Source organism: Terrapene carolina, unplaced genomic scaffold (genome assembly GCF_002925995.2).
Source record: "Terrapene carolina triunguis isolate 2854851 unplaced genomic scaffold, T_m_triunguis-2.0 Scaffold58, whole genome shotgun sequence".
Taxonomy (NCBI): domain Eukaryota; kingdom Metazoa; phylum Chordata; order Testudines; family Emydidae; genus Terrapene; species Terrapene triunguis.
The window spans coordinates 58,452,401-58,475,733 of record NW_020664409.1 but is presented as its reverse complement, the minus strand read 5'-3'; the positions used below and the strand labels follow the sequence as shown (position 1 = coordinate 58,475,733).

The following is a 23,333-nucleotide window of genomic DNA, read 5'->3' as shown; positions in this document are numbered from 1 at the left end:
GAGAAAGTTTGGGTTGGAGCAAGGACCAGTGCAGGAAGCAGGTCTGGTGACGTCGTGGGGATACAATGCATCGAGCAGCTGTTGTTGGCTTCAGTGGTGCTCTGTTGGCCCTTCTGTCCAATCAGGGACCACAGTCACTGAGCAAGAATTGATTGGGTCCAGCAAAGCTTATTGGGTTGTGAGGTGACCGTGGCTGGAGTCAGCTGAGATTTTCTCTCCAGTGAAATTTAAATTAGATTTTTATCTCTTTCCATTACTCAAGCTTTACAGAGCAATGGTCCTAGTCGTGTAGTGGTACTAGGTAAATACAGCAGCTCAGCAATAGCTCACATGCAGTTGGATTTGGAATCTTTTTTATTGACAGGGAGAGTTGGCCAGTTCAGTGATGTTATCACCTACTATGGCATTTATCTAGGCACTACTATTATAGGAATAAATCATTCAGAATCTGTACTGATAGGCTTATTCCTCTCTGGATGTTGAGATATTGCAATGTCTTTGGTGATTCAGAGCAGGAGAACTGAGACAGCCGACAAAAGAACACGTTAACATGAACTGTCTTTACTTTCTTCTGTTCCCTCCTCCCACCTTCATCGGTAAAGTTCACAGGAGGGAAATGAGCTTCTCATACTCAGCTCCACAGGACAGTCACCAAGGGGTGTGGGAATTGGTTCTCCAGTAGATACTATAACTTGATTAGGGCCCAGACACAGTGTTGAACAACACATTGACTTTTCAGTAGGCACTGTCTGAAAAGTAATTTCCTGAGCTAACAAGGAATTATGTAAATAGAGGAAAAATCAAATAAGATGGTTGATCAAGATGGAATAAATTAAACACTCTTGCATGATATAGATAACATGAAAAGATGATTTGGGTACATTTAGCAGAGTTGCACTAAGAAAGCCAATTGTTGTGATTACAGGCAGATGAGAGAAAATAAATTAATTCACTCAATAAATGTGTGTTTATTCTTCTGTATTTCCTCTTGGTTTGTATGTAATCAAAATTGTGTCTGTTTCAGGATAGAGCTGGTTGTAAAATGGAAAAACAGTTTTGTGTGAAAATTTGAAAAAAAAAAATCTGTTTTGACATGTACCCATTTTTCATTTTAAACAAAATTTCCATGATATTTTTATCAATACTTTATACTGAAATTTATACCAAAATCATACTCAGTAACTATTTCAAAGATGACTTTGATAAAAATGTGAAATCTTTTGCGAAGAATGGAAGAGTTCAAAGAAGTCAATGATTTTGCACACAAAGTTCTGTTTTCAAAGAAGGTCTGTTTTCTTCAGTTTGTGTGTGTGTGTGTGTTTAACAATTTCTGTTAAAAACAAGGTGCACTTCCAGGTTTCATAGACAATAGATACAAATATTCTAAATGCTTAGACCACAGACAAAGGGACCGATTCTTCCACTGTTACTCATATTAAGTAATATTTTACTGCAAAAGTAGTTCAGTTTAAATCATACATTCACTGTGAATGGAATGGTAGAATCAGGCCAAAAGAGAGTCTAAAAGTTGTATCTAATTGAAAGGAGATCATGTTGTGTTGAAGCAGGTGTGTCTGCAAGTGTGACTGCTTCACAGGTTATGGCTGAGAAATACGCTAAGCACCCAAGTATGGGCTAATTTCTGAATGTGAAATTGTGGGGAAAACTGCTGAAGTGGAAAGATAAGCATTCCCCAGCTACAAATTAAGGAAGATCAGACAGTATCCTTGATATATACACTGTGGGTGAAATCGTTGCTCCACCGAAGCCAATGGCAAAACTCCCTTTGAGTTCAATGGGACCAAGATTTCACCCTCTATTTCTCCCCATCTTAAACATAATTAGTAAAAATGTGTGGCAATGAATATGCAGATTCATGACATGATTTGTTTTTATGTAAAACAAATGTTAAGATGCCTCAGGCTTAAAATCATGAAGATGGATGATTATCTATGGCTTATACAAAGTACCTTTTTATTGGAGTAAGCCTGGAGTTGTAATACCTGTTGTTTTCAGGTTTGCCCCAAATACCCCAATTGCTTGGGCTGGACTCAGTGTTTTCTCACCAGCCTTCAGCACACACTAAATAGCTATAGTTTGGACACAAATTAGACGGGTCTAAGACTGAGACCACTCCGTGCTGAAGCGTTTTGTTTCTGATTATGACTGTTAGCTAACAGTCAATAATATAAGATGAATAATAGAATACACTTCATAAGTAATGTATATTACTGTGGCCTAAACTCAGTGTTTAGAGACCAGTTTTAATGTAAGGACTTCAAACTACACATTTAGAAGACCAAATGTTTGATTTTGGGGGGGCGGGTGTCAAAACAATTTTAAAAAGGATATTCCAGACTTATTCATGTTTAAATTAGTCTTTGAAACTAGTTTCAAAATAGCTTGAATCCAATTGCACATTTTACAGAGGAGAATAAAGATCCAAATAATAAATTATTAATTGGGACTTATTTCCTGAGCATGGACCTGATCCAAAGCTGTGGAAGTGAATGGGATTCTTTCCATGGAGTTTTCTCTGCCTTGGATCAGGTCCTATGTTAGTGGAAAAACAGGTTCTGCCTGTCCTCCACGCCCAACCATGGTCACCTTGGGTTTCAATAATAAAAGATGGCTTATGGGTATTAAGTCCTACATTAGGGGACACATCCTACTATGCAAAGAGAATACTTAACAAATTAAGCATCTCCTCAGCTGAGCCACACTGATATGGTTATATTATACAGATATAGGCATTTATAAGGTCTGAATGTTGTCATATACATTCTTATTATTTATTATTTTAGATACGTCCCACTGATCTCACCACATGTATTTTCGTGTTTGTTTACTGTCAACTTTAAAATTGATGCTCTGTTGTTGTTTATGTGCCATTTGAGTTTTCAGCTATTTTGAGGGAAGACTTATTGGTATTACAGGCTTAATTAACTGACATGAGTAAAGTTATGCACATGCTTAAGTTTTCCAAGATCAGAGCCAGAGCTTGAAATTTTTGCCCATATCTTTAAATTATTCAATAAGATGTTAAGGTTAGGGTGACCAGATGTCCCGATTTTATAGGGACAGTCCCGATTTTTGGGGCTTTTTCTTATATAGGCTCCTATTACTCCCCACCCCCATCCCGATTTTTCACACTTGCTGTCTGGTTACCCTAGTTAAGGTTAAAGATTTAGCAAACCAAGACTTTGGAAGTACTCTCTTAAATCAATATGATTCTTTTCCCCCAGTGGATTTCTGAACCAATACAAAACTCTGAATCAGGGCCTGTAAGGGTATGTCTACATTGTAGCTGGGCGCAAACCCCCAATCCAATTAGTCAGACACACACTAGCAGGGCTCAAATTAGCATGCTAAAAATAGCATTGTGGATGTTGTGGCTCAGACTCTCAAGCCTAGGGAGTAAGGTGGGCTTGAGAGTCCAAGCTGCAATATCCACACTGCTGTTTTTAGCGCACTAGCATGAATCTGTCTGCCCGAACTAGGCGGTTCACTCCTGGCTGCAGTGTAGACATACTCTAAAGCAGCAAGTCAATTTCTCTTAGTGAATTAGTAGGACATGTTTTTACTCTGTAGTAACCTTTGGCTATTTTTTAATTTGCTGTTGTGCTTTTCAGGTAATTTTATGGTACATCTCACCAGTTCAGATTTGAGGAAACCAGGGTATTGGCAGGCAGCAGCAAGTCCAAATGTCATGCAGAGATCCTGCAATCTGATCCATGCGGGTGGACTTTTATGCCTGCACACACTCCCATTGAAGTCAATGGGGCTCTGTGAGGGTCTGCCCATATGGGTCAGGTCGCAGGTTTGGGGCCTACCTCACGCAGCTTCTGAACTGCTATAAATATTCACAGCATTGTCCTACAAGAGTGTCTGATATACCTATAATATATGCACAACTGAAACGTACTGTGCAGTGCGTACATGTTTCAGCTGCTAAAGGTGAAAGAGATTCTACCACTTGCAGACTTATGTCACAGATTATATTCAGAAATCTTTGATCAGCCCAGAATTATTTTATAACCGATTAAAATGTACTACAGTGTAAGTACTTTATTTACTTATGAAGACATAAATAAATAGACAAAAACTCCATAAGCCATCATTTTTGGTGGCACATTTTTTATAAAGGCCCTGCTATACATGGAATACTATATTGCATATTGTTAAGTTCAGCAGCTTTCTGGAAAAAATTGATTCCACAAAAGGAGGATCCAATGCAAATTGGTCTTCTTTCAATACAGTGTCTAACGGCTGTATTAATTATTTGATCAGTTTGTGGTATTTTGAAGGTGAAGACATTTATAGTGTTCTCTTAATTAAATCTATGTGAAAAGTTTTAAATAAGAAAAATACCTGCAGATGTACATCATGGGCAGGGTAGAAGGGATCCTATTACTGTTACTAAGGATACTGTGATAGCACCTAGAGAGCACAGGCCCCACTCTGTTAGGTTTCAGACACACATAACAAAAAGATGGTCCATGTTCGTTCTGATTTTCCCCTTCTCTTCTGAGCTAGGGTATTATTTGCATCAGGGGGTAGCCGTGTTAGTCTGTATCTACAAAAACAACAAGGAGTCTTAAAGACTAACAGATTTATTTGGGTATAAGCTTTCGTGGGTAAAAACCTCACTTCTTCAGATGCATAGTATTATGCATGGTATTATTTGCATGTGCTAAATAGTTCCTGAACCTCCTGTTGAATTCAAAATACTTTGTTATGCATAAGAATCCTCATTAGATGTCTCCATTCTGGGGTTTTGTTTGTTTGTTTGCTTTGCCTTTCCCCACCCAGCAGGAGAAACAGTTCATCTCTGGCTGGCTGGGAAAGGAAGAAAAAGTGAACAGCCCTCCCTTAAGGCCACAACTAATTGGAGCTCTATGGATCAGCCAGCAAGGGTTTCATGATTGCTGTACCATGAGTATCCTCTCCCTCAAACAGGCTGACATCTCCGTTATTTGTTTTCCCAATGACAAAAGACAATTACTTGAATCGCAGTCAGTCTGTATCAGTACAATTAGAGTTTTGGTTGGATATGTCAAAATATACCTTTTCTCTTCATTATTTTTTGCTTAGCCTTCTTATTAGTCCAAAATCTATTGAAGGGAAAATAAAGTAGAGTGTCAAATATGCTTTAAGCCACCTTCCACTGAATTGTACACAACATATCTGACTCCGGTTTTGCTGCTTCTAAAGAATATCGGAAAATGTGAACGTGACGAATCCTCAGTGAATGAAAAACATTAGACAGAGTTTCTGTATCAACCACATTTTTAAAAAAATAGACGCAAGTATCTTAAAATAATTATGAATAAAAGGACAATAATATGGGTCCACAAAGCCTGCCTATAAATGTTGTATAAAAGTTCTTATCACAGATGCACCCTATATACAAATATAGCTGTCAAAATCTAGCTTTTTCAAATCAAAATACTGTATAATAGTTAAAATTTAGCAATGGAATTTGACTCTCTTTTCTCAGCTAGGCTGATTTGGATATCTAGGCTTCAAATTCTTCGTATGTATTGACCCACTGTGTTTATAGTCACATTTCTTGTTTCCCCTGACCATGTTGACTACCTGTAACAATTTTTCTATTAACTATTCTGTAAACAATGGGTTGCTTATGGTCAATTTTATACACCCAGAGACAGATCCTCAGCAGATGTAAATTGGCATAGTTCTATTGACTTCAGTGGAGCTATAACAGTTTATGTCAGTTGAGGATTAGGTCACCCTTTTCCTTTTTTTCTTTTTTACCCATGAAACTCTGAAATAATAATTTAGCAATTGTGTTGGCCTATGTGATGTATTTTGCTAACATAAGAATTTTTACTTCCAGGTATTTACAAGACGACCTTTCGGCCTGGTCCACACAACACCCCCCACTTCGAACTAAGATACGCAACTTCAGCTACGTAGCTGAAGTCGAAGTACCTTAGTTCGAACTTATCGCGGGTCCAGATGCGGCAGGCAGGCTCCCCCGTCGACTCCGTGTACTCCTCTCGCGGAGCAGGATTACCAGCGTCGATGGCGAGCACTTCCGGGATCGATCCAGGATCGATTTATCGCGTCTAGACAAGACGCGATAAATCGATCCCAGAAGCTCGATTGCTTACCGCTGGACCCGGAGGTAAGTATAGACGTACCCTAACAAGACAAACTTTCAAAAGGGAGGCCTAACTTCTGTGGGTGATTTCAGAAGTATCTGGGCCTTTGACTACTTGATTATGGGAACAAATTAGATAGTTGGAAGGGCAATTACTCGGGGTAGTGCCTGCAAAAAAGGAAGCCGAACCCTGGCCTTTGAGAATTTAGCCCTATATTCTTATTGGTCCATCCTGAAGACTTCGGGCCTGTCTCCCCTGGAAGTAGGGTGACCAGATGTCCTGATTTTATAGGGACAGTTCTGATTTTTGGATCTTTTTCTTATATAGGCTCCTATTACCCCCCACCCCCGTCCCGATTTTTCACATTTGCTGTCTGCTCACCCTACCTGGAAGTCAGTGGGAATTTGGCCTGAGAGAGAAACTACAGAGTGCCCCCTATGATATTTGCTCTGCTGCTTCTAACTCTGAAAGGGTCCTGGCATCTTGTGTTCATGGAATGACAATATAGGTTTTCTTGATCTATAACTGAATTGATCACAGTGGCTCAGGAATTAGACATCTCTTAAAGGAGCTCTGTTTTCAGGCAGGAAGTATAGATTGAAACACATCAATAATAATGTGCTTAATTATTTTTTTTAAATTATTAGCACCCTGAAAGTATGCAAGGACTAAAGAGTTTAAGGTTTGTTTACATTTAGGCTGTAAGAGGTGCCTCTTGTAAGTATTAAGATAAACAAACTGAAGCTGTTGTTTTCATTAGCATGTAACACAGAGTCCAGTTTCCTTACCTCACATAACACTAAAGTAAAGTTCAGTGGCAGAAAGCAACTTGATCTCCTGCAAGTATGAGTCTAGATAAACTACAATACAGGAAAAAAATCCAGATTGTATACCTATTGACATTGCTTAATAAAAACATCTAGAATACTGGTGCTTCTGGGTGTGTTTCCAATAGCAATGTGATTACAGTGCTATATGGATTAAGTTACAATCCTTTGAATTCTGACCTTCAGTCTAAAACAGCTTTAGAGGTTACTCTTTTTCCGATTTGTGAGATTGCAGCAAAAAAAGAGTTAGTGCTGCTGGAAGGAAGCAGGAGGAGGTGGGGGAGGGGACTTTGAAGCCATATGAAAGGTTTTCCTCTGCAGTTGCTTTGTAACAACAAATATAGCAGCCCGATTCTAAGTGATTATACAACGTTCCAAAATCTAGTATGCAGCAATTGGGATTTCTGTGAATATAATTACAACTGAGACCCAATGGGAGAAAGATTGGACCCTTGGCAAACAAATGAATGTGCATGATGTAATTGCTAGTAAAGATCAAAGCAAATCACTAGGGTTGATTGCAATTAAACAATTCAATGGGGAAACAATTGATGGAAGTGTGAAAATAGTTGTCCATGTAATGATTATTTTAATTTAGACTTGCACTTTTTCCTTTTCATTACAAGGCCCAAAGCATGGAATATTTATGAACTTCACTTTTAGAAGACATTTCACCATTCCTGCACGTTGAAAGAAAAATACTTGTGGCTGATTGAGTATTTGAAGATTGAGGACATACATATTTATTATATTCAACTAACCCAAGGTTTGTGATTTAGAAACTTATGAACAAACTTACAGTGTGTGTTTTATGAATAATTGTAAGTCTTTTCGTAACTATTTTGTCAGATTTGAGCTTGGACATTTAATTTTTACCATTCCTCTTAGATGCTTAATGTTTTTAAATTAAGCAGCAAATTCACCTTTTATTAATTTTAGTCTTGTCTGTCATTGGTCAAAAACTTATCTAGATACTGACAAATAACCAAGATACAGTAATTACCCACTACTCCATCTACTGTTGAACAGTGACTTTACCAATGCTAGGAGGAAAAAAATATATGGCATAAAGTTAGGAAATAATAACAAAATGGGATTCACAACAAATAAACTCATAATTTCTGTGGTTAGTTGACATGCATGTTGTTGCAGAATTTAAAAATTATGAGCTGGTTTGTAATTCAGAACTGAAAAACAAACAGTGATTTTCCAGCTCCTGTTACACCTTATGGGAGGTACTCACAAAACTGGTTTTGTGCACGTTACCGGAAAAATGCTTAGAGAAAAGACAATCCAGTGTTGCTGAGATGGCTTATGTTATACAGTGTACTGAATTTATGTAGCTAGCAAAGTTATTGCTCTGAGCAAACTGGTAATGATATTGCTACTTCCATCTTATACGAAGTATCAATAAATCAAAGATGAGGAAAGTTTTTAAAAAGTAGGTCTTGGAGAACTAACTACCTAAAAGCTTCAAATTTGCAAAATAATATTTTATATTGTTTATAGTGGCCAATTAATCATAATGTCAGAAAACACCTGATTATTCAGTTAGTTAAAACACAATCTGTAAGTTGCGTTTAATTCTTTTATATACTGTCACTAAACACTGTTAGGAACTGTTCATTATAACTTATATTAATAATAATAATCTATACAGTTCATCATTAGTGTATTTGATGACTTGCTTGTTATAATGAATAAACAAATTATCTATAACTCTTTATAATGACTGGTGATTATATTACTGGTTTTGAATATATTCTGTCTTTTCATGCGGAGATAGCATAAAGGCGGTTATGTAAATCATTAAAAATAATGTTAGCAGTTCCCAGTTTGCTCTTTCCATTTAGGCCCTCATCCTACAAACATTGCATAGCTTTACCCAGGAACAGTCCCATAGATTTCAGTGTGACTGCCCATGTGAATAAAGTTACTCACATGCTTAAGTGTTTGCCAGATTGAGGTTTTAATATTAAAGAGAGAGATTCTCAAAAGTACCTAAGTGGCTTAGGAGCACATGTCCCATAGAATTTCAATTGGATTTGTGCTCCCAAGTCACTTAGGCACTTCTGAAAATCCCACCTTAAAAGGTATTTGAGGGACCTGCTTACCATTTAAATAATATTCAGAAATTCAATTAGCTAGATGTAATATTATTAAAATAAAGGATGTTGTCCTTAGTGGAGTTGTTATAGCATCCTGCTGGGAATCTCTGAATCAGGAGTAAGGTCTTGATCCCGCAGCTTGGGCCAGTAGCATGTCATGGCAATGGCCTGCTCAACTGTCAGGGAAGTGGTGCCATTGCTGACTAGAGTATCCACTTCAGAACATTCGATGGATCACAGCTATTAGTGGTTTCATATGAAAGCCAAAAATATGTTTTCAGTACAGAGACTGCTGAGAGAGGAGAGTGATAGATTTGGGGGAATGTGGAGTAAGACAAAATACAGGAAATCTCTATATATAGTATTACAGATATTTAAAATGTACTGTCACGTTTAAACAAACAAACAAGACAAGACAAACCCCAAACACCGCAAACAAACTTTTTTTGATTTTCTACTGGAATACCATATATATCTATATTCCTCTATATTATACTATTTATATATGTAATATATATACTTCTATCTTACCTCTTACTGTACCTCTTGTTTAGTGAAACCCTTCAAACATATATACTCAGTGCATGCCTAGAAGAGCAAATGATAGACATAATCTTCCATTATGAGGGTAAAAAAGAAAGTGCACATCACACAATTTTTTTGTTCATGTATTTTTAGATGAAAAATAGTGAATCTTCAAGATAAGTGCTATCAAATTAGATTTTGAATACAGACAGTATGCATTCCTTCTGCAGAAAGTCTATGGATTACTTGACTTTATAGTCATTTTACAATCTATAAGTACTGTATCTCAGAGTCACAGAAATTAATGGATTATTTTAAAAAGTGGTATTTAATTTAATGTAGCCATTGGTATATCTTTTGACTAATAACTACAGTCAGCAGTTTGCATGTTTAATGATTATGCATTATACTTTAATTCATCATTACACATATTAAGTAGAACATAATTGAAAGAACATAATTCAATGTGAATAATTTATTATTCAAGCCCTGTCCTTCCTAATCTTAGTGATATTTTTCAGAAGTAATTGTTTGAATGGATGACTTCTGCCACTGTTTTTCTTTGCTTGTAATCACCAAAGACTTTCTATTTTTGATCAACGCAGTAGCATGAAGCACTAAGAGCTCCCATCAAACATTGCAGACTTCTACTACAGCTAGGCATGTATCTAGGCAACAGCTGCTATGTGTAAAATAAAACTTGTTTGGAGACATAGGAAAGATATTGTCTATTTGAGGGGATTCGAATGTTATATTAATGTTGTTGTAGGGAGTCCAAAAATGAACTTCATTCAGTAATAAAAAAAATCTTAGAATGTATTTTATTTTTGTTTTCAAACTAAAAAATATACAGGTAGTCATCCTGTGCATCGGTTTAATGTTTATGTAGTACTTTTTATGTGGAGACAAATATTGAAATACTTAATACCACTGTTCTACATCATGATCTTCTGTTTTTATCTAGTCAATTTTTGTAATATGCCTGTCACTGCAATATATGTAAATGCCCCAAAATTACTGTTCCAAGGGATCTCAGTTTCAAAACCAGTGGAAGGACTTGTGGAGCAAGGAATTATTTAGTGCAAGTAAAGGTGGTGGAACTGCTTCCTATGAGTTTCTTACACTTGATATTGTATACGTATAAAGAGCCCAGTCTTAATTTCTTATAAATCCTTGGATGGCGATTGGGTATACAAGGAATACAGAATAAGGACAAATTCAGACCTGTCGTAAACATGTGCAACTGTAATGAAAGTCTCTTCCAAATTCAGCAGTAATATAAAATTATATAATTTACTGGTGGGGTGCAAGTGGTAAATAGAATAATCTGTGCTGATTGGGCATTCGGTGACATGAGTGTTCAAACCAAGGTGGCAGATCAAGGAACACAGCTAAGGGGAGGCTGTAAGGTAAAGCAGAACCCTGCTTTATGTATTAGAAATGCATAATCTGGCTATCTAGGATGAGATCATCAGCTAGTATAAATCAGCATATTGTTACTGATATCAATGAAGCTATGCTGATTTAAACCATCTGAGGATCTGGCCCATAATATCAATTGTATAATAAGTTCATAGTTTAGACCATAACATGAAATAAGTATATTGACTAATGTCTGAAGACTGGAGTTCAGCATAAAGAACTTTAAATCACAGTTTAATAAACAAAGTGAACCCTATTTTATCTACCAGCCTCCTCTTTTTTGCTTTATTATATATGAAACTGTTGTGTTTAAATAGCTCCAATTACCATATTATCTTCTACTGCCAACATGAATGCTATGGAACATGTTAAAATATTCAGAATAGATTTTTTTTCCTGCAGTGCTAAGGGCCCTTTTCCTGACCATCTTATACCTGACTGTAGCTCACCCCATGTCTGCCACCACTGTATTAGACTGTCTGTGTGTGGTTTTTTTGAATACAGATCTAGGACACACTCCTGATATTCTTATTCAGGCACTTCCATTAAGGACTGATCCCTTAGTCATACAAAATTAAACCATAGAAGATGTATCTGTTTTAGTAAGCAAAGGTTTCAAAATGGCTACATTTATTTCATATAACTGTGTATTTGATTAAAAAAAAATAAAATGAAATGTGTTTGTGTGGCAATAATCTACATTACTAGGAGTCTTGAGTCTTTACTTATATGTTTAAACTATTTTTGTCTTTACATAGCAACTTCTGGATTTTTAAAGGTTTGTTTGTTGATTTATTTATTTATTTATTTATTAAAAAGGGATATTGAGTAATGTTTTAAAATGTTAGATAATACATAACAACATGTTTCAGTTTTGAAATTTCTTCAAAATAACTCGGGCCTTCATTCTGCAAAAGCATGTGTATAATTTTGTTCATTTAAGTAGATGGATCTCCTGAAGGGAGTAAAGTTGAGCATTTTTTTTTTATTTTTTTTTTTTTTTTTTTTTGATTTTTTGTTTTGTTTTTTTTTTTTTTTTTTTTTTTTTTAAACAAAGTAATTAACACTTATACATGCCACACCAGTAAGGACTTCAAACTAAACCCTTTTTGAAACAGGCTGAGATTCCACAGAACAATTACTGTTTATTTGTATTTCATTCTCTTATTTAATTTTACCTGACAAAACTGGATATCTCCATGATAACATATTTGTATTTCTTTTACAACTTAATATAAAACATCATAAACAGTATTTTTAGCATGCGAAATGTTATGTGAGTATAAAGAAGTAAACTAATTCAGTTTATGCTGGCTACATGGGCAGGCCCAATAGAAATCTGCTTATTTTGACCTGAACTCCCATATATGGTATGTGACTATCCCGAGATTGCTTTTCTGCACTAAACAAAATGCAACCCTAGGTGTGTTTGCAGCTTGAGGTCGTCTTGTAGCTTTGGCAAAACGGTTTGCTTTCCTGAGGTGCTTTCTCCAGAAAATGTCACTTACTTGGATATGATAGCCAGAAGATTTTTCTCATCTAGAGGTATTGCTTTCATTAGTTAAATTAAGGTAAGGCTATGTTACCAGTACAGTATATAACAACAAATTTTGTCAATGAAAAACATTTTAAATCTGTTTATTCCAGATAAGACTAAATTTTATTTAATACATTAGAACTGGGCATAGTCTCAAGTATTTCTATTGCAAATAATCAGACTGGTTTTCTCATCATACTTTGATTATTTTTGCTCTAAAAGTTTGGAAAAATAAGAGTTAAGCTAACTAAAAAATATTTTATAAAAGAACAAAATCATCCAAAGAAAACGTGTCAAAATTTAGTTACTACATATTATATATTCAATGTTTTACACTTAATTTATATATTTTTTTAATTTTTAATAGGCCGTTTTCAATGGCGAATAAACAAAAATGCAATAATATTAACTTAAGACATCTGAAATGAGTTTATATTAAAATACATTTTACATTAAATAAGTTATTTAACTACAAGAGTGGTGAGATCTAAACTTTATATATTTCAGTGTTTAATTGATGTCACATCTATCTTTTTAACTACATAGGTGTACATTTCCTCTCATTTCATTGGAAATGGCCATTACACATTTTTGAAAAAATTATAAAACATTAATACTGATAATTGAGTACTAATACTTTAAAATACAAGTCAAATGCCTTGTAAATTCAGTTCTGATTGTTTTGAGACATACAGGTATTTCACGTCTATCTGTATGTTATGCACTGTTAGGAGGTTCCAGATATTGTGTTAAATAGCTTAAAATTGCATTGGGCAGACTTCAGTGTGAAAAAGGTTGTACAGTATGAGCAGACATTTTCTTTACCAGGTAATCTTTGAATTTGTAACATTTATCATCAAATATCTATCAGAATTGCATGTCTACACTTATATTTTGTGTGCTTAAGAGTTTCTGTGAATATCCTTGTTTAGCTTCACTTATTGAGGTAATAATGTTTGTTTAATTCCAGCTTTTCTATTTGTTGTGGCTTTTCTTTAAACCTGGCTTAATTAAAACGGGCACGTTTAAACTGAGTTAAATTTTTAAAAATATATTACTGAACCAAAAAAAGTACTCACTACTTTTTCTAGCGAGAAGCAGAAAAAGATGGAAAAGAAATCTTGTATAATTGCCACCAGAAGATATGAATGGCTAGCTGGAGGAGAAAGAGACACTGCTTGTTGACAGAGCGCTTGAGCTATGTTCTTCACCCACAGCAGCTGTTTATTCAGATATCATAGGCTCCTTCATTTACATACTAAATTTTTCTATAGCAGCAAGGTTGAGTCAGACAGCACAGGGCTCATTTCAATTGTTACATTTAAACCAATAAGGTTAGGACAAGAGAATAGCTGTGGTTTGCATTACAAAAACAAAACAAAAAGCCCTGAGGCTACATGGGCAGACCTACAAGACTGAGCAAACAAATAGAAGGGATGAAGATTCTGCTGTTTCTTTGTCTAAGGCTCTCAGATATTATCTGTTGCTGTTCAGTGGGGGGAACAGCCCATTCCTCAAAGCTGTTACTAAACAGAACAGTGGGAGCTGATGGTTCAGAGTTTGGTGCTAGACACAAACTCCCCAGTGCCACTTCCGACTCTAAGTCTTCCTGTGAAAGTCCACTTGGTGGTTTTTCTTTCTGGAAAACTTGCTCCCTCTCCCCCCCCCCCCCCCCCGACGCTTTTGCAGGCAGAGCCTGCAGCAGCAATCACACAAGATTTTGCTCTGAGCTCGGGTTTGCCCTCCAGAGACGCTTCACTTCTGTTCTCGTGTTCGAGTGAGAGCTACTAAAAACCAGGGCAGTCGGCAGCAAAGCTCCGCACTCTACTTTACCCAGGAATAAAGCTATGTGAGGAATGGTGGTTTAAGTCAGAGAACGTGAAGGGAGCACATAAAACTGGTGGATACAGCAGATCCAATCACTGTAAGTACAAACCGGCTGTTTTAAAAATTGCATGGAGTGACAACAGCTGTCCTGCGATGCAAAGCAGGAAGATAACACTAGGTCTTTTCTGTTGAAGCTTAAAAAAAGCCAACAGCCTCATGAAATGGCCTAACTGCAAAACAATGTGTACTTTTCCAAGTACTTCAGCAACTTTGCATGAGATCCCATCCATAAGTACTTTCTCTATTTCATGGTTAGGTTAATACCCAATTATAAATCAACAGTTTTAACAGTTAATTTTCGCTATGTTTCATGCTTGGGTTTGTAGGCTTCCCTCAAAGCAGATGTTACATGGCTCTATTTATTGTATTCAGTCAGAATTTTGTTCCTCCTATTTGGTTTCCTGCAGTGTTAATGGTTCATTGAAAATAAATAACACGATGATGAGTTGTTAGGGGCGGAAAAGGGGGGGGGAGGCTATATCAAATCTATGGACCTGTGCAGAAGAGGTGCAAGAGCGTGAGAAAAATAATGAAGAAATTTGGAGGAAGAATGCATGACAGAGATCTTGACAGTACTTTCTGAAGCAGGAAATCCTTTTGCTTAATATGTTTAAATTTTCCAAACACCAGGCAAAACATACAGTTCCCCAAAGGAGAACTTTTCGAGAAGACAGAATAAACATCTACACAGCTAAAATATGTGACGTTTATTGACATTTTATGTGGCTCGTTTAGAACTAAGAACTTAGAATCCGGAAGTTAAAGCTCTTTAAAGTATCATTAAATTTTACATCTTGCTTTTGAGCAATCAAGACTCACAAAAGATTCACAAGTATGTATTTCTTAAGGTGTTTTTGACAAACATCAATAAAATGGATGGCTGCTGTAGTAAAAGACTTATTCTATAAAAATAAAGGTGTCACTGACTTTAAAATCATTCCTTAGATGCAGATATATTTTAGCGAAGAGACAAGCAGGAAAACTTGTGTGTAACTTTTTAATGCTGTTTGTATCTTAAATAATTAAAAAGACAATGTTGACAGGAAGTTTTTTAAAATATTGTTTTCTATGTAGTCAGAATTCTTTTTGCCCCAGTCATACTTTTCAAAATAAGTATTATTTACAGTTCCTTACTGAAATTTTGTCCAGAGTATTTGAGATAATTAAGGGTGTATAAATGTGTGTATATATATACACACACATACACACTCACAAATCATGGAGTTCCTTACTGCTTTATTTCTAAAGCCCAGTATGTTCTACTATTGAGCAGCCGTAGTCTTTCAAACCTGAAAAATCTGTGTGGTGACAGACACAGAAACCTAACTGAGCCGCTCTTCACCTTCTGGAGCACACAGCATAAGAATGCGCAACTCCAAAAACAGGGCTATCATTTTCTAAGTTTTGATAGATACAAATTTTTTTGTAAGAGCCAAAAAATGCTTTGAAGACCAGAAAGCTAAGGGTTCATTTTTAAATTTCAGTATGCATTAGATGTATTGACGCAAAGTGGTACTTGTCTCCGAAAGAGAATAATACTGTTCCCATTTCAGTCAGATGTCAAAATATTTCATTCGTAAGTGTTGGGAATAGGTGAACGAGAGAGAGTATTTTTTTTTTAAATAAACTAGTATTTAAAAATTAGAGAGCTGTGATCATCTGCTTCTGTTCTGAAAATTATTCTTTTTAATCTCATCTTTGAAGTAAGTACGTGAATTAAAAAAACTGGACTTCCTCATATATTCTGTACTTCTGTATATTGGTAGGATTACAAGAAGAGTGAAAGTGTAATGAAAGAGTTTGCCAGTTTTTGAGCTGACTTTTTCTCTAGTATCTTTTTCCTTTAATTTCTTCATATTTAGCTTTTGAAATCATTACATTTATTTGTGAATGGAAAATGTTTTCAAAGAGAAAAAGAATGCCGTTTTGAAAAAAAATGTATATTTTTTGCTGTTGAAAAAGACAGTATTTTCCTACGAAGAAATATTCTGATTAGAAAATTGCCATTGTCTTTGAAATTTTGGGGTAGAATAGAACTGTGGTTGAAAAAAACTAGCTCATATGCCAGCTATATTTATTTGGATAAGCTTAGTTTTTTCACTTCGAAAATTTATTTTCAGCTGGAAAAAATGTTTTAAATTATAGTCATTTTATAAAAATTGCTTCTCGCAAGCAAAAAAAGTCTGTGGAAAACCCATAATTTAGACAAGTACCTACACTTTATTTGCTCTGTGCTGCCGAGATTTAGAATCCCTTCCCATTTACAGTTTACTTTTCACAGAACATTATTAACTTTTTGGCTTCATACATGATCTTCTGTCAGATGCTTTTGATTTGTAATTTAGCAAAGTATAATAAACAGTGCAAAAGTCATGAATTTTCCTCCGCATCCTGAGCTCTGTGGTAGGGAAAATGTGATAAAATGTGTACCTTAAGTCTTGTTTGATGATCTCTCAAAGCAAGTTTGCCTTCTGGAAATAATTTCTGGGGTTGAAGAGCATGGTATTAACAGATTTAATGTGGCTATTCAGTGGATTGGTGGAGTACTATGTGAGGTTTAACAAAATGAGAGAGACAAATTGAACATCAACAAAACCTACATCTGTGAAGAATTATAAATTTAATTAGTAAAAAAGGCAAACTTAAAATACCTCATTAAGTAATCAGAATTTGATGTTACTGGTTTAAGATTCTTAAATAGGTGAATTTTAAGTAGCTCTGATGTCATTGTCCTTTCTTTTCCTTGTCATATATAATACAGTCCCAGAATCTGTTGTCCATGTTAAAGATGAAGAGGTGAATGTTACTTAAAATAATTTAAATTATAAATAGTAATAACTTGTGATGCATTTTGAAGAATCTATATATCATTTATCATTTTAGGCAATTTTAGTCTAATCAGGATGCAGAGTATAAGTGAGCAACAGCAAAAAAACTTTCATTGTGTATTTTTTATGTGCCCCCTTGAATGGACTCTTAAGGCCAAAACAATTTTTTCCCTTTGCTTAAAGGAGAAATGTATTTAATTATTGAGTTACTAAAATTATTTTAGAATTTCGTTTATATAGAAGCCTCATGGCAAAGGTGGGCAATCATATAAGAGTGAGCCAACGCCACCCAGAAATGTGTTTTTCTCCCTAGTCATCATAAGTTTGTTTCTTTACAACATTGTAATTTTGTACCACACATAAAAAACTGAAAGCATGTGAAGTGTAGCATTTTGTAAACTGTAACTAATTTCACTCACATCTGTGTCTAATTGTTGTCTGCATTCGCATTCTTGAGAGTAGATTTATTTTTCCTGGACCACTATGTGGATTCAGCTGACCAGCCTAAGTGAGGATTAGTTGTTTTAAAGTTATTTTGATTAAAGAGTCATTTTTAAATATGGTAACGAACAACACATGGTTTAAATAATCCTTGAGACACAAAGGAATATATCTGAAGTATGCCTAATGAAAATGAAGATCCTGGATATGAACTTTCTGATTTGTGACAGTGTGAAAGGACATATAAGGTATATATTTAATTTTCTAGGCTACATCTAGTTGAAAAACATACAGCCAAGTTGTTTTTTCCCCACACTAAATTGATCTAAGTTTTTAAAATAAAAATAAATAAAAACTATTATTTTGGGAGTAATTACATGTTTGTTAATTTTTATTTTGGAATTAAAATTGTTAGGATTAAATGCATTTCAGAAATTGGTAAAGTAATAATAATATTAAATATATACTTCTGAGACTATGCCATTTAGAGTGTGTGTGTATATATGTGTGTATATATATATCTTTTAAAAAGAAAATATTTTTTCTTGTGTTCATCTGAGACGTATTTTAAATGACCTTCCACATTACTAAGCAGAGATAGCTCTTAAAACAAAGTTAGTTCTCACCTATAATTTATTCCAGGTGTATAGAAGTACCAGTAGAGAAACATATCCTTAAGGCATTCTGCTGCAGTTTCTGGGGTTAAGAGTAAAAAAGTTTCCATCTTACATTTTACTATTTTTCTTTTTCTTACTTAAAAAAAAAAGTATGGTGTAGCTGCTGCAAACACACATCTGATATTTCAGTTTGATTTGGCTTGGTAAAGAGAATTGAAAAGCACACTATGCAATACTTTAAATACACAGTTATAAAAAGATTGAAGTTTTTCTGTATGCATTATTGCATGCTTCTTGACATCACTTGTAACGTTATACATTGCCTGGCTGCCTCTAGCAGTGGTTTACTTTTGCTAAAGTAGTAATTCTGTCTGTGATTAAAAATAACAAAAACTACACACACATAAGTGAGATTTGCTTGGATGGTTTTTATGGCACTTAAAATGCCTCATCTCTCTTGTCTTTGTTCTGTGATCATCTAAGAGATGTCAGTTCAGGTTGAATGGAAATGCACATGAAAGATTCTGAATGTAGACATTTAGACATTGTATACCCTTGCTGGAAAAGTTTGTTTGTGCATTCAAGCCAACAGCCTATCTTCACCTGCGCGTTATCACCTGTTGGCAATTGTTACTGGCTTTAGAGAAAAGTTTACTATCAAAGGCAATTCATTAAGTGATGTCCAGCAGAATCCACATTCATAAAGTTTTTCTAATCACATCAGATGAAAATATACTAGTCAGCTGGGGTTTTGAAATGATTGTTTTTATTAAACCGGGAAGACTGCTAATTGGTTTCCACTGTAAAATCCAAGTTCCCTTCTGAATCTCAGTATGACCAAAAGCAAATAATGGAAGGGTCACACCAGTTACATTTTTAACAAGAGAACTATAGTCTTTTAAAGTTTGGTATCTGAAATTCTTACAGTTAATTAGTAAGGTTTCTAATAGATCTCTGTCGTGCAGAAGTGTGTTTTCTGCATTTTAATCTGTTTTGTTTTGCAATATGGTGACATCTTTTAAAAACTCTAATCTGCACTGTTTAGAGATGGACGTAGTTTTCAGATAGTTGCACAAAGTGGTTGGTCATAAACGATTTTCAGCTCTACATGGCAGATGTACTTCCCATTTTAAGAAAATATCTGATCTAGTGAATGTTAAATGACAGACAGATGAGGAAGAAAACCAACATGATAAGGTTAAGAAACTGTTGAGTTAAAGAGTGGGAGGGAGATATATTTCAACCAGTGATAACAAAAGATGAAAGATCTTCTGAGGATGCTGAGCTTGAGCTACTTCTGTACAACATGTTCCCTGTGTTAACACCTACCTTTTTCCAGACACCTCTTTCTAGCTACCTTAGCAAGGCTGCTTTGCATGTTGATTGGGGGAGGGGTAATCCAGTTTGCAGCTGTCATAGGCCGGTGATGAATCACTATCCCGTCATTTGGCTGCCTTCCCCCTGACATGGGGAGGAGGGGGATAGACCTGCAGGAGGAAACAACAGTTGAGACTTCAATTTAAAGACAATATGCTTTTCACTGTTGCAGTATGCTCCTTTTCTTTTGGTTAAAGGACAGTATTGTCATCCGCAGTAATATTCTTGTTTAGATTAAGGATTGACATTAAAGCAGAATAATAGAGGCTTCTATTTGTTTCCTGGGTTTGCAGGTGCAAAAATCCCAAACCAGTTCAGATGTTGCTGTTTTCTCCAGTTGCAGGTAAGGATATGATTGATATTTGGCCTCTCTATCGAAAGTACTGCTTAGAAGAACGTTTTTTTACTTCAGGTAAAAGTAAATGTTAATTATTATTTTCCACTTTAAACTGAAGAATATTACGTCAATGCTTGGAGATTTCTGATGGGAATAAATACAATAAAGTCTGTAAACTATGAATAAATTCAGTTCTGCACTAAAATATTTTTCATTTATATGTTAGATAGTCTCTTGCTTCTGAAAAACAAAACAAAAACACCGTAGAACTGTAGTTGGGCTTTCAAAATGTGTGGTTTGGCTTTACTAGTGAGAGTTAAAATGAAACAATGTATTAAAGACTTCCACAATAAAATCTCATTATAAATGTGAAAATCAGATGGTTAAAACAACATTTGTGTTTAAGAATATTTACACTTCTACTATGGAAAGAAAAAGAAGTTTTGTGTTTTTTAAATAAATATTAAAAAGTGCCTTCACTATAATTTTTAAAGTGGAAACAGTCCAGGTTCAAATGCATTCGTAGAAAAGTAAACAATACACATTTTCTCTCAGGAGAGGCTATTTAGAAAAGTAAGTCATTGGCGTTATAAGTTTTTGGAACAATGGAAACTAAAGCAATATATACTTGTTTACAAACTTAACAAATGCAAGCTGAGAGATTTGTAACTGTCATCATGGCCAGAGGCCTGTTTTCCTTTTTATGAAACTGTTAATTGTTGAATCGAAGATATTTCTGGGGAATTTAGCTGTTTGTGTACTGCATAAATGTTGATTTTTTTTTTTTTTGCATTGAATCTGAATTGTTTTTGTTTTATTTTGACTAACTGACAGCTGAGATACTGCAGAGTGTTAAGGCATACTAACGCCTGTATGGATTCACTGTAGGTTGCCTTATCCCTTTTCAATTGGGCACACTTTATGTAATCCACAAAGCAAACAAGGGAGCAGACATAATAGTGTTTTAATGCTGCATTTGTTTCAACGGAAACAGGAACAATTAAGTAGTTTGCCAGAGTAAACACATACATCAAGAATATCTCATTCCCTGTCACTAGACTATAGGTTTCAACAATTGCTTCAAGTGTTTTATTTGGTTTGGAGGCCCATTAAATTCCAATTGGGTGGTAAATTTTGAGAAGGCACAGTGTTATCTTATTGCTAAGGGAATGTATTGTTTTATACATTGATGAAACTGCCCGTTAAACATAATTTAAAAAGTGTAAGATGATAAGAATCTCCTAGTTATAGTTTCCTATAGTTATATTTTATTCTATTAAGGATTACAATATTAGATATGACTGTTTATTATGAGTTGAATATATGGAGTGACAACGCAAGAGTTAACACTTTGATGATGAGAAAAAATGATCATGATAGGGAAAACTATTGATTATTTACAAAGTATTTTATAATCAAGTAGAAATAATGGATTAGATGTTGTATGGACAAATCCTCCATAATTAAAGTTGAACGTATCAGTAAAATTGTCTGCTTCTTGATTTTAGGTCTATGGAAATGCAGGATCTAGCCAGCCCGCATAGCCGACTAAGTGGTAGTAGTGAATCCCCCAATGGTCCAAAACTAGATAACGCTCATATAAATAGTAATTCCATGACACCCAATGGCACAGAAGGTGAGCTACCATTTTCTCTGACTATGTTGTTCTTTCTCAAGAGATTGTTTCATCAATCTTTAAGTCAGTAAGTTATATATAGAGAAAATTGTACTATTTTAGGTGTTCCATCTTTGTGTAATATGATGTATAAAGGCTATGTTCAATGTTTGTCAGTAATTAATATTATCGGCTTTCAACAATAGCTCTCATACCATGTTTATATTCCCTTCACATATTTTCAATGCATTTGAGTGGTGGTATGTTGCTTAAATTAAAATAGTTGAAATCCATCAACAAAATAATTTGCATTTTAGTGATGAGAAGAACAGGAAATATCTACAGTTAGCTGCTATAAAAGGTAAATTATAAGCAGTCATTGCCATTTCTCTATTTTAATTTTGGATTTTCATTTTGTGCAAGTTACTAAGTTTATGAAAGCTTTGCCATGTAGGCTAATACAAAGCTGTCCTTAAAAATTATGTGTTGATATTTCCTAAAGATAAATTGATTGGCTGTATTCAGCTTCCGTTCTTATGATGGATTGTCTAAAATTCAAATAGTTATAATAATTCAGTGAAGGTAAAATATGATACATATTTTTCATATTTTGATAAGAGGAGAAATAGCTGAAACAAAAAGCAATTGACTTATCAACTGGCTATATTTGTTCTCAGTATAATACTAAGAGTATCTCAACACATCTCCCCTACAAATAATGCCTTCTGTAAAAATGTAGAGCTGTTCAGGTAATTGTGGAAAGCAGTCTTTACTACAACCCTGCAGCAAAAGAAAATAAAAGATCATGGGTTTCTAATGTATTCACAAATCTGAAACTTAGACTCACATTTTTTTATAAAACAGATTTTTATAGCGTACATTTGAGTATTACTTGTTGTAAAGACGTACTGTGTGTTAAAAGCCAACATATAAATAATGAGCCAAACTGTTTTAGATATGCACTGCGTTCGTCCAGGAAAGACATCTGTCAATCAGATAGATGTTGTCCCCCCTGAGCTCCCTAAATATCTCTGTTATCCACTCTAATTGGAGTCGACTGTTGTTTGGGATGGCTTATCAAAAGCTGACAGTAAATTGTGCTGGAGTTGTGTATAATTTACTTTATGCTATTGCTACAAAATAAGGTTTGTAAGATTAAACTTTAAGCAATTTTTAATTCTAATAACCTGTAGTATTAACCTCTCGGGTTCTTTTTGTTTGTTTTTGTTTTTAAATAAATACTTACATATGATTGTGGTTTTCCTGTTATTTTAATTAAAGTAGAAAAAATTAAATATTCTATGCCCACAAAAGACTCTTCTGTCATTTATATGTTAACAGATATAATTTTGGAACAGGGTAAATGTCCCATTTTCAAAAGTTACTTGGGCACCTGAGAGCCTAAATTCCATTGACTTTTAGTGGATCTTAGGTTCCTAAGCCTTGCATGGTGACAGGTTTCAGAGTGGTAGCCGTGTTAGTCTATATCAGCAAAAACAACGAGGAGTCCTTGTGGCACCTTAGAGACTAACACATTTATTTGGGCATAAGCTTTCGTGGGCTAGAACCCACTTCATCAGATGCATGAAGTGAAAAATACAGGAGCAGGTATAAATACATGAAAGCAACCCCCATCATTTCATGTATGTATACCTGCTCCTGTATTTTTCACTTCATGCATCTG

At 34.9% G+C, this 23,333-nt stretch overlaps 1 protein-coding gene across 13 annotated transcripts in view; it reads left to right on the top strand.

Annotated features, from left to right (window-relative positions):
* Positions 1–23,333, top strand: part of EYA1 (EYA transcriptional coactivator and phosphatase 1) — a 253,329-nt gene that overhangs the window by 104,485 nt on the left and 125,511 nt on the right. For 8 of the 13 annotated variants that reach the window (XM_026662552.2, XM_026662509.2, XM_026662565.2 and 5 more), the window contains exons 2-4: positions 7,582–7,721; positions 19,991–20,040; positions 21,543–21,670. In XM_026662552.2, the coding sequence (XP_026518337.1) occupies positions 21,547–21,670 (124 nt within the window). In that variant the 5' untranslated portion in view covers positions 7,582–7,721; positions 19,991–20,040; positions 21,543–21,546. Of the gene's footprint in view, positions 1–7,581; positions 7,722–12,484; positions 12,582–14,307; positions 14,472–19,990; positions 20,041–21,542; positions 21,671–23,333 lie in introns of those variants that run through there. The other 5 variants (XM_029913688.1, XM_026662568.1, XM_029913687.1 and 2 more) reach the window with 3 other exon arrangements.